Consider the following 17,037-nt stretch of genomic DNA (forward strand, 5'->3'; position numbering starts at 1 on the left):
TAGGTCATGATTCAAACAAATAATCTCAAGTTAGGGGCTCACAAACTTATTTCTTCCAAAGAAGTAAATGCATAAAGCAATCAGCAGGCCTTACCTGGTTGGCATTTGTTCTCATTTCTTCTCAACTCTAGTCTGAGGTCCTGTTAGTAAACTGCCTTATGCTTGACAAATGCCATGACTAACTTCTTTAGACAGTGATATGGTATTTTCTGCTCATTCAGCTTTCAGCAAATCTCAAAGACAGAGTTCAGTGGCCTTTGGCAGTTGTGTGTACTCAGAGTCAAGAGAGGTTCATTGTATTGTAGTGTCGCCTTTTAAAATTTTTTATTTTATTTATTTATTTTTGTGTGTGTGTGTGCTTTTTAGGGCCACGCCCATGGCATATGGAGGTTCCCAGGTTAGGGGTAAAATCAGAGTACAGCTGCTGGCCTACACCACAGCCACAGCAACATCAGATCTGAGCCGCGTCTGTGACTTACACCACAGCTCACAGCTCACAGCAACGCTGGATCCTTAACCCACTGAGCAAGTCCAGGGATCAAACCTGCAACCTCATGGTTCCTAGTCGGATTCTTTTCCACTGTGCCACGATGGGAACTCCTCCCTTTTAGATTTTAACATTAATTCTGCCAACTGAATCAGCTCAAAGTTTGGCTCACTATTCTTAGCTAACCACGATGTATTTCATCTTTCTAGGTTTACCGACAAGACTGTGAAACTTTTGGGATGGTTGTGAAAATGCTGATTGAAAAAGATCCTTCATTAGAAAAGTCTATACAGTTTGCATTGAGACAGAATTTACATGAAATAGGTGAGCGATGTGTTGAAGAACTCAAGCATTTTATTGCAGAATATGACACCTCTAGTCAAGATTTTGGAGAGCCTTTTTAAAAGATTACTTGCTCAGGCAAAAAAAAATGTTTCTAGATTTTTTCCTGGATTGTATAAATCCTTAATATATGGAATTTTTGTGATGAAGAGAAATACTTTATGATAGTTGACCATATTTCCAATATCAAATAAACATCTAAAATAGTCTAAGATATTTTAATTAGAATTTTTTTTTTTTTTTTATCTACATGTAGAGCCTCCTAACCCCTACTTAACTTTTTTTTTCCATCCTAAAATGTTGGGTCAATTAATTTTTCAAGCTTTCTTGAAAAAGCAGTCCTGGAGAGCAGTTTTCTTTGCTTACTCATATCCTGTAGTCTTCCACGGTATGTGATCATATGTTTGGTTATACTAGTGTAATTTATAGGTTAGAGATCATTCCACTTAAACATTTATAGTCTTTTTGCATTTCATAATCAATGATACCATATGAAAATGTTAGAATTCTGAGTTGTGGTTTTATTGACTTGTTGCTTGCTTATCTTAGGCTTTGTAGCTTCTAAGGTGTTTAAGTATATTATCCAAATAAAATATCTTATAGAATATTTGCTTTGAGAATAATTCTCATTGTAATAAAATAGAGCACTTAAGTCTCTAAAAGACACCTCATAATAAAATCCTGTTTTCCAAGTAAATGAACTCAATGTCTTCTATTAAAATAATCCTGAAACTCCTGACTCCCCTAGTCTCGCTGATGTGTGAGTCTAATCATATAGAAGACTAAGAGAAGGGGCAGTTTGAGCTGTTCAATGAGGACTGTTTTAAAGTTGAGATTTCTTTAAAACTTTCTAACCAGAAGAGAAAAATTTAGAATATGAGGCTGTAATGGAGTTTCATTTTTCCATAGGCCCATATTCTCCAACTCAAGAAAGAATGTGATTGATAACAAATCCATCATTAAAGCATTTACAGATGATCCCTTTGTTAACCTCTGTTTGTAGTCTTAACACACACATTCTTTGTTCTGCTGCCCTTTTTAGGGATTCAGAGCCCTCTCAAAGTGTTCTTGAAAGAAACAGCAGAGTAAGCCTAGGACAGCCACCCTTCACCAAGCAGCCCATGTAAACGCTCCTTCATGAGCGAGCCATCCAAGTCATGGCTTAGTTAAGAATCTAACTGGGACGTATAGGATATTCCACTCATTTCCTGATCCCTTCCAGCTGCCCAATGGCATTTAGCCAACATATGTACCTTTGTGCCTGGGTTAGGAACCCTTTAAAGATCATGTTTGTTATTACCACCCAGTTTCATTATCCTCCCATCCTCTTTCCATTTCCACTCTCTTCTCACTTGAATTCTGGCATTATTTTTAGTGGCCTCTGTTGATTAAAGAGCAGATAAAAAGTATATTAAAAGTGGAAAGAGCAGTATAAATAATTTTAGTGGATCCTATAAAGGGTGCCTCAAAATATATATTATGCCATTCCACAAATTTAAAAACTAATTGAAGGCAACAGTTATTTTCTTAAGTTTCCTATATGAGACCACCTTAAATTTAGATATTGTACATATGCCAAAACTAAACTCTATATATCATCTTTGGTATGCTTCCCCATTATTAACAGTGGTTTTATTTGTTATCCACTAGAAAGACTAAGAAAGTACTGATCTTATTTCCTCCCTGCACCCAGGTTTTTCTTCTTAAATATTCTAATTCCAGGATTCATTTCCTCAAGTCAGGATGTCACAAGATTAAAAATAAAACTTGAGACTCAACTGCCTTGAGGCAAAGGAGTTGTTCACTTTGTTGAAATTCATTAAATTGAAAAGTTTTATTCACAGACGCATTTAAATATAGGTTCAGCAGATAATTTCTTTCCCTTTTCCCCAAATTATATTCAACATTTAGAACTGTTTATAGCTTGCCATCAACATTATTCTGGTAGGCTTGGCAGTGTTAAATCTGTCCGTTTTATTTTTAAAGCTTAAAATTTTTAAAGTCTAATTTTAGGATAGATGAATTCAAATATGTACGAGTATGTATGTTGCAAAATGGTCTTGATTAAAAATATTTGTGAATTATCCATTGTTTTTGAGTATGCCCCAATTGATGTGATGAAATTTTCATTGTCTTACCATAAAGCCTTGATGATCAACAGGGGGAAAGCAAATATTGTGAAGCCTTTTTGTGAATTTTAAAAGTGCAAAATAAAGCAACCAGATTTAAATAATTAAATTGTCCTTTTTTTTCTTTTTCTTTCTTTCTTTTTATCTCTCTCCCTTTCTTTCTTTCTTTCTTCCTTCCTTCTTTCCTTCCTTCCTTCCTTCCTTCCTTCCTTCCTTCCTTTCTTTCTTTCTTTCTCTCTTTCTTTCTCTCTTTCTTTCTTTCTTTCTTTCTTTCTTTCTTTCAACAGGCTTAGAGTGTTTTGCTGAAATGTAGACTTTTATTGCTCTCTGCTGCAAGATTGCTCCTCAGTATTCAGTTCACCTACTCAGCAGCAGGCTGGAGGAAGTTTGAGAATTGAGAACTATAAACTTTGGTGGCTTGGGGAGTCTCCATATCTGAGAAAGTACTTAAATGAGATAATTGAGTATACAGTAGTGCTCAATAATTGTGTAATTATGAATCTAAGTTTCAGAGAATTATAGGATTAAAATCATAACATCCTCATAGTAATTTCTGGAGGACAGGACAGAAGTTGTCATCATGACCCCAGTTCCTAGAAGAATTTGGAACATTGTAGGTCCTCATATTTTTTGATGCTTCATGTAAGACATGACATTCGATATCTGGATCTTGAGGGAATAGGACTTATTCAAGGAGGGATGGAGCAGTATTACAGCTTCATGCTGGGGAAGACAATAGGAGACGAATGTAGGAAAGGGTAGATTGAGAGCAGGCTATGAAGAACTGTGAATCCTTTCTCTCCTCTCTCCTTCTAAATAATTACGTTTGTATTTATTCTTGCCAAAACTAATGATTTCTCACATCCCTCAGCCACTTCCCAGCCCTGAGCAAGTTCATAGACTTGGAACCTCATGAAGGAAGGAGAGTTCCCTTTCTTAGGACTCTGCTACACTGCCAAGATACTGTATGGTGGTTTCAACTTCATTTCACTTTCCTCCAAGGGATCCTAAACTCCAAGGGAAGCTCTGACAGTTCTTTGGCAACAACTTTGGAGATGGGGATCTGGTCATCCTGAAATACTCATGGTGGACAATATTCGGTGTTCTGGGCAGCCAGCCACACAGTGGCATGACATCTCTAACACTGCTCAGGCTGGCACCTGGAGCTCCAGTGAGTAATGGCCACACACTGCTTGTCAGACCAAGGTTTGTGGGTGGGCATGGCACATTTTCCACCTCCTTCCTGTCCGTTCTCTTGAGAGCACTGATGTTACTCAATGCAGTGAAAAAGAGAAAGTGGCAGGGCAGGGTTGGCTAGTAACTCAGGTAGTTAGCAGAATCCATTCTCCCCTTTATTCATGGTAATGAAATTGAAATTGAGTCACATGGACTGCCCAGTTAGGACTATATTTGTCCCCCTTGTCACAGGTATGATTAAGTGACTAAGCTTTCTGTGGAAGTACTGTACCTCTGGGCTAAGACCCTTAGGACAGGATATGTACCTCCTCCTTCATGCTCTTTTATCCCTTCCCCTAAAGTAGTAGAAATAACAACTCAGCCTTGATTAGTTGCAGAGCCACAAGCTGGGAGGTGCCTGGATCCCTGTGTGACCACATGGATGGAGTACTGAACTGCAATATGAAAGAGGAACCAATGTGTGTATTGTTCAAGTTGCATTATTGGATTCTGGTTAGCAGCTCACTTTTTGCTTGAATTAATACAAATGATATTTGAGGATTAGCTTCACTGAAGTTGGTCTTCAGCAGGCTGCACCAGCCCTGCATTTCCATTGTAGCAATTGATCTTGGAGAAATGGGGACCGATTATATAAAAGGCTTTGCCAGTCTACTGAGTTTACTTCAAGTTGCATTTAAAATGTCACTTGAGGAGTTCCCGTCGTGGTGCAGTGGTTAACGAATCCGACTAGGAACGATGAGGTTGTGGGTTCGATCCCTGCCCTTGCTCAGTGGGTTAACGATCTGGCGTTGCCGTGAGCTGTGGCGTGGGTTGCAGACGCGGCTCAGATCCCGCATTGCTGTGGCTCCGGCGTAGCTACAGCTCCAATTAGACCCCTAGCCTGGGAACCTCTATATGCAGCGGGAGCGGCCCAAGAAATGGCAAAAAGACCAAAAAAAAAAAAAAAGTCACTTGAGGGAGTTGTGGCCACAGTGTCACTGTTGTGGCTCAGTGGTAAAGAACGAGACGAGTACCCATGAGGATGCGGGTTTGATCCCTGGCCTCACTCAGTAGGTTAAGGATCCAGTATTGCCATGAGCTGTGGTGTAGGTCGCATTTGCAGCTCGAATCTGGCAGTGCCGTGGCTATGGTGTAGGCCAGCAGCTGCAACTCCAGTTGGACCCCTAGCCTAGAAACTCCCAAATGTCATGGGTGTGGTCTTAAAAAGAAAAAAAAAATTAAAAAAAAAAGTCATGATGACAAATATTGATAAAGCTGCATGCACATCTGCATAGAAGTAGAGACAACCTGGTTTTTATAGCATGTTGTTTTTGAGCTCTGTTCCCATAGGTGAATGGTGTTCTAATGTTACACCATTATCACTGAAATTGTTTAGGGTTTTGGGGGGGGTTGTTTTTTAATTTATTTTTTATTGAGGTAACATTTGTTCATATATTTCATATGTAAAACCTTATGTTTCTGCTTCTGTATACATTACAATATGCTTACCACCAAAAATTTAGAGTCTATCAGTCACCATACAGTTGATCCCATTATCCATTTCACCCTCTCCCGCAGCCACACCTCTGGCAACCACGGCTCTGTTCTGTATTCACATGTTTGTTTTTGCTTGGTTTGCTCATTTGTTTTTTGGTTTTTTTTTTTTTTTTTTTTTTTTTTTTTTGTCTTTTTGCCATTTCTTTGAGCCGCTCCTGCGGCATATGGAGGTTCCCAGGCTAGGGGTCGAATCAGAGCTGTAGCCACCTGCCTACACCAGAGCCACAGCAACGGGGGATCCGAGCCGCGTCTGCGACCTACACCACAGCTCACGGCAACGCCAGATCGTTAACCCACTGAGCAAGGGCAGGGACCGAACCCGCAACCTCATGGTTCCTAGTCAGATTCGTTAACCACTGCGCCACAATGGGAACTCCTGTTTTTTGGTTTTTATATTTCACATATTAGTGAAATCATACAGTATTTGTCTTTCTCCGTCTAACTTATTTCACTTAGCATGATAGCCTCAGAGTCTGTCCATGTTGTTGCAGATGGCAAAGTTTCATTCTTTTTTAATGGCTGGGTAGTATTCTATACTACTCTACTACCATGTATGTGCCACATCTTCTTTATCCATCTATTGGACGATGGGCATTTAGGTTGTTTTCCTATCGTGGCTAAATGATGCCGTGATGAACAATGGGGTTCATATATCTTCAAAGATATTAGAGTTTTCATATTTATTGAATAAATACCCAAAAGTGGGATGACTGGGTCATATCGTAGTTCTTCATTTTTTTTGAGGAGGTCTCTCCATTACTGTTTTCCATAGTGAGTGCAGCAATTTATATTCCCACCAACAGTGTATGAAGTTTCCTTTTTCTCCACATCCTTGCCAATGCTTATTTAAAATTATATAAGGTTTCTTTTTTTTTCTTTTTGTCTTTTTTTTGCTATTTCTTGGGCCACTCCCGCAGCATATGGAGGTTCCCAGGCTAGGGGTTGAATCGGAGCTGTAGCCACCAGCCTAGGCCAGAGCCACAGCAACGGCTGGATCCGAGCCATGTCTGCAACCTACACCAGAGCTCACGGCAACGCTGGATTGTTAACCCACTGAGCAAGGGCAGGGACCGAACCCGCAACCTCATGGTTCCCAGTCGGATTCGTTAACCACTGCGCCATGACGGGAACTCCTATATAAGGTTTCTAACCTTTTCCCTCTTTGTGTGTCTGAAAAGGTTGAGGTTTATTGAGATAGAAATATTTGAAGACATATAAGAGAAAATAACCACGGCATATACAAACACTTGCTGCAAGAGGATGTCTGAGGTATTTATCCACTGCCTGGGCTACCTGTGTGCTGTCATGTCTCTCCTGGTTAGAGCACTTGTGAGGCGGGGAAGAGGAGAGGACGGAGCTGCCCTAGCTGCCACAGGGCCATCAGGACTGTACCTTCGGGGGAAGCTCCTCTGGCTCAGTGCCCTGTTCTGGGGGCTCTTGCTAGTGCCCACTCTTCTGGACTTTCAGGCTGAGACCCTCTTGTCTTTGAGGGCAACAAGGGTTCACTGAGAGGTTGAGGCTAGGCCATCTGCCTGAGGAAGGGGAGAGAACCCAGGGACCAGCAAGACACAGGTGCCTTCCCTGTGCCCTTTGTGACCAAGCCCCTGAGCAAGACATATTGGCCAAATGAACATGATGCCTTCAAGTGGCCCAGCTCCACTCAGCTGGTGTGCCCACACACTGTGAGGCTTGAAGGAGGTCACCCCCAGCACACGGGGCTGTGTCTGTGTGTGTGAGAGAGAGAGTGTGTGGAGGGCTGGGGGAGGGAAGGGAGAAGATACAATCCAGCGGAACTGCAGCTTCCCAGGCCAAGGTCTGTTTTGTGCTCAAGCCTTTTGACTGCCCTTTTCCTTCCTAGACAGGATTGAATGTTAGCCATGACGTGGGTGCGGCCCGCGTGGCCTTCCACCACCACAGCCGTCATCACAGTGGGTGGGGTTCTGCTGAACCCTGCTGGGTTTACTCCACTGAGAGGTGAGTCTTGTTCAAAGTCACCTTTCCTTTCCCACACAGGAGCAGTCTGGTCCACCTCAGGGGCCAAGAGAAGAGACACCACTTTCTCAATGCTTCATCCCCTGGGGCAGCTCGACCTCTGCAAAGCCCGTGGCCTGGCCCTGTCTGAGGTGGGAATGTTTAGTAAGGAGAGGGAGGGTGTGGGACCAGTCCCGATTTGTAGGCGTTTCCAATTTTTTTTTTTTTTTTTTTTGTCTTTTGTCATTTTTTTTTAGGTCCGCACCCACCGCATACGGAGGTTCCAGGCTAGGGGTCTAATCAGAGCTGTAGCTGCGGCCTATGCCAGAGCCACAGCAACGAGGGATCCGAGCCACGTCTGCAACCTACACCACAGCTCACAGCAACATCAGATCCTTAACCCACTGAGCAAGGCCAGGGATCGAACCCACAACCTCATGGTTCCTAGTCGGATTCCTTTCCGCTGCACCACGATGGAAACTCCAAATTTCCAATTTTTAAGACCTTTGTATTCTGCTACTTTCGTAGAGTAGAATCTAGTGCGCCAAATTGGATGTAGCTTAAAATACATTTCAGGTTAAATATATCAAATTCTCTAAAGGATTCTGAGGAGCACTATGTTTTCATTTATTTGATTATGTGAACAAGGTTAGAATGACTATTCTAGTGTTTTTAGAGTCATACACACTTTCACATTATAAACGAATGAGTATAAACTGCCTAAGGTCATATAGCTGGGAAGGGCCAGAACCAGGATTTTGGCCAAGTCTGTCAACTCTAAGCTCAGTATTCTTGAAAGAAGTTGGAAGTTTGGTGGCCCTTCAGAAATAGGTTCATATCTGAACTCCAGGACACACTGGTGTTGGTATGTGCAGTTAATGTGTAATATAATTGTAATGGGTAACATATAAAAATAACTTTACCAAAAACTTTGGCTAGAATTCAAATACTAGCTCAGTAAATTTTTTTCTGTTTTTCACTATCCTCTGTCACTATTCCCTTCCAAACGGGTTCCCCTGACTTCTACTTTGGAGTTATTTTAGAAAACACCTGGGAGTTCTGTCGTGGCTCAGTGGTTAACAAATCTGACTAGGCACCATAAGGTTGTGGGTTCGATCCCTGGCCTGCTCTGTGGGTTCAGGATCCGGCGTTGCAGTGAGCTATGGTGTAGGTTGCAGACGTGGCTCGGCTCCCGCATTGCTATGGCAGTGGTGTAGGCTGGCAGCTACAGCTCCAATTAGACCCCTAGCCTGGGAACCTCCATATGTTACGGCAGTGGCGCAAGAAATGGCAAAAAGACAAAAAGAAAAAGGAAATAGCTTTGCGGTTCATAAGAGGTAGTTGGTAAGGGGTAGGCAGCATAGAGAGTTACAGCCCAGCCCCCACAGCCATGCAGCAGCCCAGAACTGAGCTCTTTGGCTGTGGTACCTGGACCCGCAGTGGAGTTTGAGAAGAGCCATTTAAGTGGCGTGAACCTGGTAATTCAACTCTCCTAAGAACCAAGATTAATAAACAGAGTTAACACTTTCTCAGCTTTGTTTACTGTATGTTCAGAGATTCCAGATGAAGATTGCTGCCAGTGGCAATGTAGAAGAAAATCTTTCCATCCTGGTAACTGGGGAGAAATAACATGAGGTAGGAGCACACCTTGTTTGTCACACACTCTAAGCAATCTCCTGTCTACTTCGGAAGGATAAAGCCAGTGGGAAGCATATGCAGATAGAAATAACCATCCCCAAGCTGCTTCATGATTCCGTTTAGCCTCTTGCCCGTTCAGAGTCCCAAACACTTATATAAAAAAGCACCGACCCTCTTTAGAGTTCCCAGCTCCTGTAAGCTGTGGTCTCTGGAACAATCGTCCCTTTTAGCAATCCTTGCCAGACGAATCTGTTGCTAAATGAAAGACTCAGAAAAGAGAAACACTTTATCCTGAGCGGGGAGAGTTTTCTGTTGGCTGACCCAATGAATTCCGTTCCTTCTCCACAGAATACTGAAGCTGGAAGGAAACCTTTGAGATGGCTGAGCACTCTCACTTTACAGAAGTGGAAACTGGGTTAGAGCACTTAACCTGTTTGCGTTAATAAGAGATGCATGTCCTAACTCAGATCGCCTGAATCCTGGAGGCTTTGTACCATGTCAAGGTCAGCTGTGCAGTAGGTTTTTATTTCACTAGTCATCTTGTCCAACATCAAGAACCATTGCTTGGTTCATTTATTTAAAATGCTAAAACAGGGAGTTCCCGTCATGGCACAGCAGAAACAAATCCCACTAGGGACCATGAAGTTGCGGGTTCAATCCCTGGCCTTGCTCAGTGGGTTAAGGATCTGGCATTGCCGTGAGCTGTGGTGTAGGTCGCAGACGTGGCTCGAATCCAGCATTGCTGTGGTTGTGGCGTAGGCCTGCGGCTATAGCTCGGATTAGACCCCTAGCCTGGGAACCTCCATATGCCATGGGTGTGGCCCTAGAAAAGACAAAAAGACAAAAAAAAAAAAAAAAAAAAAAGGCTAAAACAAGTATTAGCATTAACAAGCACTGCTTTCATATTCATACTGTTTGTATTGTCTAGAATCAAATACTTCCAGAGAATGGGCTGCAACTTACTTCTAAAGTTCCCCTAACAGCACCTAGAGCACATCCAGCAGTAGAGACGTGAAATTTCTTTTGCAGAAAGAAAAGCTGTGGCTAAAACTGGCCCTTGGGATCACGTGGCTAGCCAGTTGGGTCTGTCCAAAAGAACAGATTGACGCCAACTCTTGACCAAGTCTATACACACATCCAATGTCTTACTTTTCCTCCATACTTCCTTCCTGAAAGTCACCCTTCAGCTCTCTTCCCCTGGTAAAGTTACTATGACTTGGGCAAACTGTGAGCTCTGAGATGCGAAATTCAGTTGCTCCTGCTTTTTTTCTCCAGTTTATCTTCAGCCTTCCTCATGTTCTTGAGAGGGAGTAGAAAACCCATGTGACTGCATAGGAGAAGGTCTTTGTTTTATAGACAGTTCCAAAGATGCCTAGAGAATTGAACTAGGTAATTAGCAATTTTCTCATTTTACTAATTAAAAAGGTTTTTTTTTTATAGTTGTGTTACTAACATTAAGTTGATAATAAGGCTCTTACTGGGAATTTTTTAAAAATCCCAGTAATTTTTATTTTGCACATCAAAAGAAGGTCCCATGTACTTCTATAAACAGCAATTAGTTGTGCCTCCTCTAGACAGCTCTAGGGGACAGCTTCAAACTCTTAAATTTATAACCCCATGCCAGGTGACTGGCTGATGGCAAGCTCATTTTGTTCAAAGGGTTTCAGAAATGTTTGAATTAGCTGCTAGCATTGAGAAGCTAGGAGATTTCACAGAAGTTCAAATTCCTGGTTCCTTTTGGAAGGCCCTGTAACCCTGCTGCAGCTGTGACAGCAGCAGTCGAATGCACTTTACAAGAGAGTGGCTCACTAAACCAGAGGCTGCCCATACACATGAATGGTGCCTGTGCCGATATCCTGGGCACTCCTGGAACACCTCCGCACCTAGGATTGCTGGCCCATCACCTGAGCAGTCTGGGAGCCCATTCCAGTTTTGCTACCTTTAAAGATGGCCCATGGTTTGTGTCTAAAGTCAGGACAGCAAATGAGATCTCCTTTCACTTTGGGTTCTTTTTAACTCAGGAACTAGAAAGCAAAGTGTCAAGAATAGCAAATGCATGGAGTTCCCATGCGGCTCAGTGAGTTAAGGACCTAGTGTTGTCATTGCAGCAGTGTGGGTCCCTGCCACAGCAGGGGCTCGATCCCTGGCTCAGGGATTTCCACACTGCTGCAGGCACAGCTCCCCCCACCCTACCCCCGCCGCCAAAAAAAAAAAAAAATTCCAGCAAATGCTTACACAAGTGAATCATTTTTTTTTACTGAGTGCTGGAGGGAGTTCCCATTGATATTTTTTCAGCCTCCCTCCATGGGCCCTAAGCAAAACATTCTCCAATTTGAAGCGAGGAAAATGCAACTGCTTCACTCATGTAGAGATCAGAGGTAGTGGTTTTTTTGGTTTGTTTGTTTTGGTCTTTTTGCCTTTTCTAGGGCCCAGGCTAGGGGTCTGATGGGAGCTGTAGCCACCGGCCTACGCCAGAGCCATAGCAACGCGGGATCTGAGCCGCATCTGCGACCTACACCACACCTCAGGGCAACGCCGGATCCTTAACCCACTGAGCAAGGCCAGGGATTGAACCCGCAACCTCATGGTTCCTAGTCGGATTTGTTAACCACTGCTCCACGACGGGAACTCCCAGAGGTAGTGTTTTAACATTTGATATTTAACTTGGGACCAAGTTTGAGAATTTAGTGACTGATCAGATAGTCTATTAACTAAATTTATGAACACCTTTGAGCCAACTCTCGGCCTGCATTTCTTGCCTAATTCTAAAGAATTGCAAGGCACTTGCTCCCCTTTTTTCCTGTGTAGGTTGTGTTGTTATTGCTAATTAACCAAGATTTAAAAGCTTTAAAGGTTACATTATTATTGTGAATAAATGTTTCTGCATTCCCTTAAACCTTTGGCAATGTATATAACCCTTATGTAAGGAAGTGAAAAAATGAATAGGGTGATTGTTGCCAAAAGTTCAAGCAACTATGACTTGAAAATTCTCAAGGTGTTTGACCAAGACTACTTCAGAAGGTGACAAAATTTATACCTGCCTTTCTCCAGACCAAGGAAAGCTGAATATCACCCATTTACTATTTGTTATCCATCCTTTATACATCACAGCAGTCTTTTCTATAAGGTTGCCCACTGTTTGCAGCAGTTTTTAATTTTTGGTCTTTTTTTTTTTTTTTAAGGGCCGTTCCTGCAGCACATGGAGGTTCCCGGGCTAATGGTCAAATCAGAGTTGTAGCTGCCCACCTACGCCAGAGCCACAGCAACGCCAGATCCGAGCTGCATCTGTGGCCTACACCACAACTCATGGCAATTCTGGATCCTTAACTCACTGAGCGAGGCCAGGGATTGAACCTGTGTCCTATGGATACTAGTCAGATTTGTTTCTGCTGAGCCACAACGGGAACTCCAGCATAGTTTTGAAAAGGTCTTTAAAATCGGGAAATCTCCTGTGTCATCTGAGGTTGTGAGGGAACAAGCACTCGCATACCTTGGTGGTGGAAACATGGAGCAATTCTTTCTGGAGGAAGATGGATGCTATCCATCAAAATTTTTAATGCATAACCTTTGACCCAGTAATTACACTTCTAAGGATTTATGTGCTGATGTGCCCGTGCAGGATAAAGCATCCATGAGGAAATTCAAGCCCATCACTGAGGGACTGGTTCAGTAAATCATGGTGTGTCCAAAAGTAGACGATTATGCCGTCGTTCAAAGCACAGAATGAGGTAGACCTACATGCGCTGATGTCAAATGTCCACATATAAAGTGAAAAAAGTAAGTCTTGGCTTCTCCAGTTTGCTGTCATTTTTAAAAGCTATGTTAACATAAGCATGCTTTGAACATCTGAAGGATACAGTAGAAAAAAGTAGAAAACTTAACAGTGGTTAATTCTAGGGAGGGGAACTGAGGGACTAGGGATGAAGAATGTAAAGGAGATGCTTCACTGTCTTGTGTTGTTTGTTTTTAACCACGTGCATGCACTTTGTTACACTTTCACTGCTGCGTTTTCAAAAATGAACCAGACCTGGGCAATGATGATATAGTTATTGAGGAAAGGCACTCTCCCATCACTGGTGTGTTTCTGAAGGGGTTCTGTCTAGTCCCTCTGCCAAGCCTTGCTCCACCCACGGATGGGTACAGGGGGTGCTCGTGACTGCTGGTTTTCTGTTGGATTCAGGTCTGTCCTCCCAAGGCCTAACAGCTTCTCCCCAAGACCAGTAAATATGGACAACATTGCCTCTGTTCTATTTCACACCGACTAGGAGGGACAAGTGGACACGAAGAAGTCGAACGTGGGTCTGTACGGTTGGAGAAGAGCAAGATAAATCATGCCTGAGCAAAGGAGCAAGATGGAAGGGATTTGAATACTTCTGCAGAGATCTGTGTTCAGAAAGGTAGTTATTTATTAAGCGTTTATTAAATATCTTCCCAAAGGTCTGAGATACCACTAGAACACTGAGTTAGGATTGAAACGTATGTGCAAGAATGGCACATATCAAAGTATTAGCGCATCAGTTCAAAGCCGACGTAATTTCCCCTTGAAACAGAACCCCATATTAACTTGCAGTGACCAGGGGCACAGCACCCTCTAATTTAAAGACTTTCAAAGAAAAACATAACCAGAAAGCCCAGTTTTCAAGATTGCTGTTAAAAGCCAACAAAGTAGCTGGAAAGGAGGGATGAAAAGGAATAAATCTACAAAATCCTCTGCCACAGAAAGCAGGTCCTTGTAGTTTTTTGGTCTCTTCCCATGAGATTAATCACCAGCTTGCTGAAAATGGGAAAGACACCCTCTGCCATCCCCAAGGGGAAAAAAATACTCACCCGAACAGCTTCTACTTGTTTTTTACCATATATTCCCGGGGTTATGTGTGGGGATTTTTTTGTTTATTTTTACATTTATACAGTTTACATTGCTTGACCCATAAATAACACTTGTAAGATTACTAGGGCCATAGTTTTAAAGAGTATTTACATAGCCCCACCATGCATACAGAGCCTTTTTAATATTGAAAAAAAATCAAAAAAGTTGAACTTCCCATCACTAGGCAATATAAATCTGACCATCTAAACTTATAAACCCTGACTAAAATACAAGCAATCATTTCATCCATAAATGCTGTTCCTGGCTCCCTAGCAAACCTAGCACTGCAATGTAACAAACATCTTACATTTCCGGGGTATAAAAATATGAGCTTTAAAATCTGAACTGTACAGTATGTACATTAATATTTGCACCGTTAAATTAGGAATACACTTAAGTCTATGAAATACTACATTATAAATAGCGGTATTTTTTTTTTTCCCAATCTGTAGCTGGAGCTAATACAATATAATGTTTACCTGGCTAATGAGGGTTGAAAGGGGACCCGGTGGCCTCGCAGATGGGATGCACGCACGGTGTTGGCTGGGTCACGTGACCACGTGCATGCCCGCACGACAGGTCAGGCCTTCTGGACCTGGGCCAACCTGGTGCAGCTGAAAGACGCTATTGCTTTACAAAGGTGGCTCGAGTTCTCCATTGTCTAAAATCAACACACCCATCCAATCCCCTTCTCAACAGCTTCCTGAGGCTCTCTTGCCGGCGGGGAGACCAAAGCAGCCGCATAAAAAAACCAAACCGAGATGCCCCGGACCGGCACAAGAGGTCACGTCCACCTGGCACCATCCAAGGAGAGCAAACGGAGACATCACACCTGCCAAATGTTAATCGGACACTGTAAACAGCAGTCGGGGTCTCATGTACATGGGCAAAGCACTTTAATCTATTTTAGCAACTTTCCTATGGAAGAAAAAAAAAAAAAAAAGATATGATTGAAGATGGTTAAATGGTGAAGTTTAAATATGAGCTCCACGGCGACCCGGTTAAGAAATGATGCAGTTTTTGCCCTTGTGTCCCTTTTTCTTCTTGGATTTGGTTGTCCTCTGACCCAACTGAGGCGCAGGGAGGGCCGACGTCAGACTGGAAAGGTCGTCTGTGTAGTAGGCGTATCTCTGCGGCCGGGGTTGAGGAATCGGTTGTCCGAGAAAATAGCCCTCCTCTTCCGAGTCGGAGGAGGAGGAGGTGGACGAGGAGCACCACGAGTCGTCGTCCTCCCCGTAGAGCCCCAGGAAGCGGGGGCCCCCGGGGGGCTGCAGCGCGTAGTCGGAAGTGGCGTGGGCGTAGGGGCCGCAGAGCTCCGCGCCCCGGATGTAAGCCTGGATCTCGCGCGCGCTCTTGCTCTGGATGAACTTCTCGTAGTTGTCGGGGGTGTAAAGCCGCAGCCTGGCCCTGGGAGAGTATTTCCTCTCCGCCACCAGGTTCAGGGCATTGTCCGAGCGGGACTTGCGGCTTCTCCGGCGGCGATGATGGTGAGGCCTGGAGCCCCTCTCGTCAAAGTGGTACACCCGCCGCCGGGTCCTCTCGCTCATCGGCGGCTGCCGGACCTCGATGTTCTCGTAGCTTCCGTTGTCGATGACGTCATCTGAAAACTTGACCTGCTGGGGTCTGGATTGAGACTTGGACCTTCTGAGCACCGGCAGGTGGACTGGTTTCTCCTCGGGCAGGATTTTTTCTGGACACAGCTCCGAACTGAGGCTCTTCAAGGATTCTGTGCTCCTGTGCAGCATGGAAGAGTTCAGAGTCCCCATGTTGCTCATTTTCTCACAATCTTCTGTCTCCATTTCCTCAAAGTTTTGCAGAGAATATAATGATGGCCTTGGTTTGCTTTCTCCATCCACTGAGGCCCCTGAAAGAAAAGCCAAGATGTGATTCTCAGTAACTCTAATCCTGACAGTTACTAACCAGCAAGTTACTGAAAGGAAGCATTTCAAAGAGAAGTCTCGCAAATCTCAACATCTGGTTAAGAATTACTAGACATGGAGTTCCCGTCGTGGCTCAGTGGTTAACGAATCCAACTAGGAACCAGGAGGTTGCGGGTTCAATCCCTGGCCTCGCTCAGTGGGTTAAGGATCCGGTGTTGCCCTGAGCTGTGGCGTAGATTAGATGTGGCTTGGATCCCTGAGGTGTTGTGGCTCTGGTGTAAGCAGGCGTTTACAGCTCCGATTTGACCCCCTAGCCTGGGAACTTCCATGTGCAGTGGGTGTAGCCCTTTCTAGGGAAAGGCAAAACAAAACAAAAAAGAAATTACTAGGCAAAACCAACGTGCATATACACTTAAGAAGCGATAGGAATTTTGCTACTGAAACAAGGCACTACAGCATCTCTTAAGAGCCTAGTTCTTTTGGAGACAAACGCTAGTGACAGCCCATGGAATGAGCAGCCGATCTTTACAAGCTCTTCATAAATGTCCTGCCATCCGTTTAGTAACATGCTGAAGCTACTCACATGCAGCTTCTGCCTCTCCAGTCACTAAGGCCAGCCTGCTTCACGCGAACATCTCTCAAATCCAGTCCTTTCCTTTGTACCCACAGAGCCACCACTATGGCCTCTTCTCATACCCAGGCTCATCTTCCTCACCTTCTACCCGGACTAATGGTTGCATGGCCCAAGGGCCACAGCCTATTTGTGGATGAAGTTGCACTGGAACACAGCTACACCTACTTGCTGTCTGTGGTTGCTCTGCACAGTGACAAAGCTGAGTAGCTGTAACAGAGACTGTAAGAGTACCACCTAGCCTTTTACTGAAAAAGTCTGCCAACCTCTGACCCAGACCCTCCATCCAGGCTTCTGCCCTTTCAACCATAAAATAATATGCCACTTGCAGATGAATCTCATTTTGAAATTCTTCTCAA

The 17,037-nt window shown here is 43.6% G+C and overlaps 2 protein-coding genes and 1 long non-coding RNA gene across 43 annotated transcripts in view; 2 read left to right on the forward strand and 1 right to left on the reverse strand.

Annotated features, from left to right (window-relative positions):
* Positions 1-3,062, forward strand: part of PPHLN1 (periphilin 1) — a 146,361-nt gene extending 143,299 nt beyond the window's left edge. For all 23 annotated transcript variants that reach the window (XR_014804033.1, XR_014804031.1, XR_014804032.1 and 20 more), the window contains one exon: positions 697-3,062. Coding sequence is in view for 20 of the 23 variants with exons in the window: in XM_084957227.1 (XP_084813353.1) it covers positions 697-891 (195 nt within the window). In the remaining 3 variants the exon portion in view is untranslated. The remainder of the gene's footprint in view (positions 1-696) is intronic.
* Positions 3,063-3,960: 898 nt separating this feature from the next.
* LOC102162736 (uncharacterized) lies at positions 3,961-13,697 on the forward strand. 5 transcript variants are annotated; one of them, XR_014804077.1, is made up of 8 exons: positions 3,961-4,129; positions 4,527-4,647; positions 6,870-6,960; positions 7,550-7,665; positions 9,217-9,297; positions 9,649-9,803; positions 12,920-13,077; positions 13,481-13,697. It is a non-coding gene; the product is annotated as an uncharacterized LOC102162736 (long non-coding RNA). The 5 variants fall into 5 exon arrangements; XR_014804076.1 differs by lacking the exon at positions 7,550-7,665 and adding an exon at positions 7,705-7,814 and having other exon boundaries at positions 4,527-4,613; XR_014804078.1 differs by having other exon boundaries at positions 4,527-4,613; positions 13,481-13,685.
* Positions 13,685-17,037, reverse strand: part of PRICKLE1 (prickle planar cell polarity protein 1) — a 118,852-nt gene continuing 115,499 nt past the window's right edge. For all 15 annotated transcript variants that reach the window (XM_021092560.2, XM_021092559.2, XM_021092557.2 and 12 more), the window contains one exon: positions 13,685-16,031. In XM_021092560.2, the coding sequence (XP_020948219.2) occupies positions 15,169-16,031 (863 nt within the window). In that variant the 3' untranslated portion in view covers positions 13,685-15,168. The remainder of the gene's footprint in view (positions 16,032-17,037) is intronic.

The sequence above is a fragment of the Sus scrofa genome, chromosome 5 (genome assembly GCF_054392235.1).
Source record: "Sus scrofa isolate SSC_HxYL_T2T_F1_AM1 chromosome 5, Sscrofa_HxYL_maternal_Yorkshire_Landrace_v2.0, whole genome shotgun sequence".
NCBI classification, from domain to species: Eukaryota; Metazoa; Chordata; class Mammalia; order Artiodactyla; family Suidae; genus Sus; species Sus scrofa.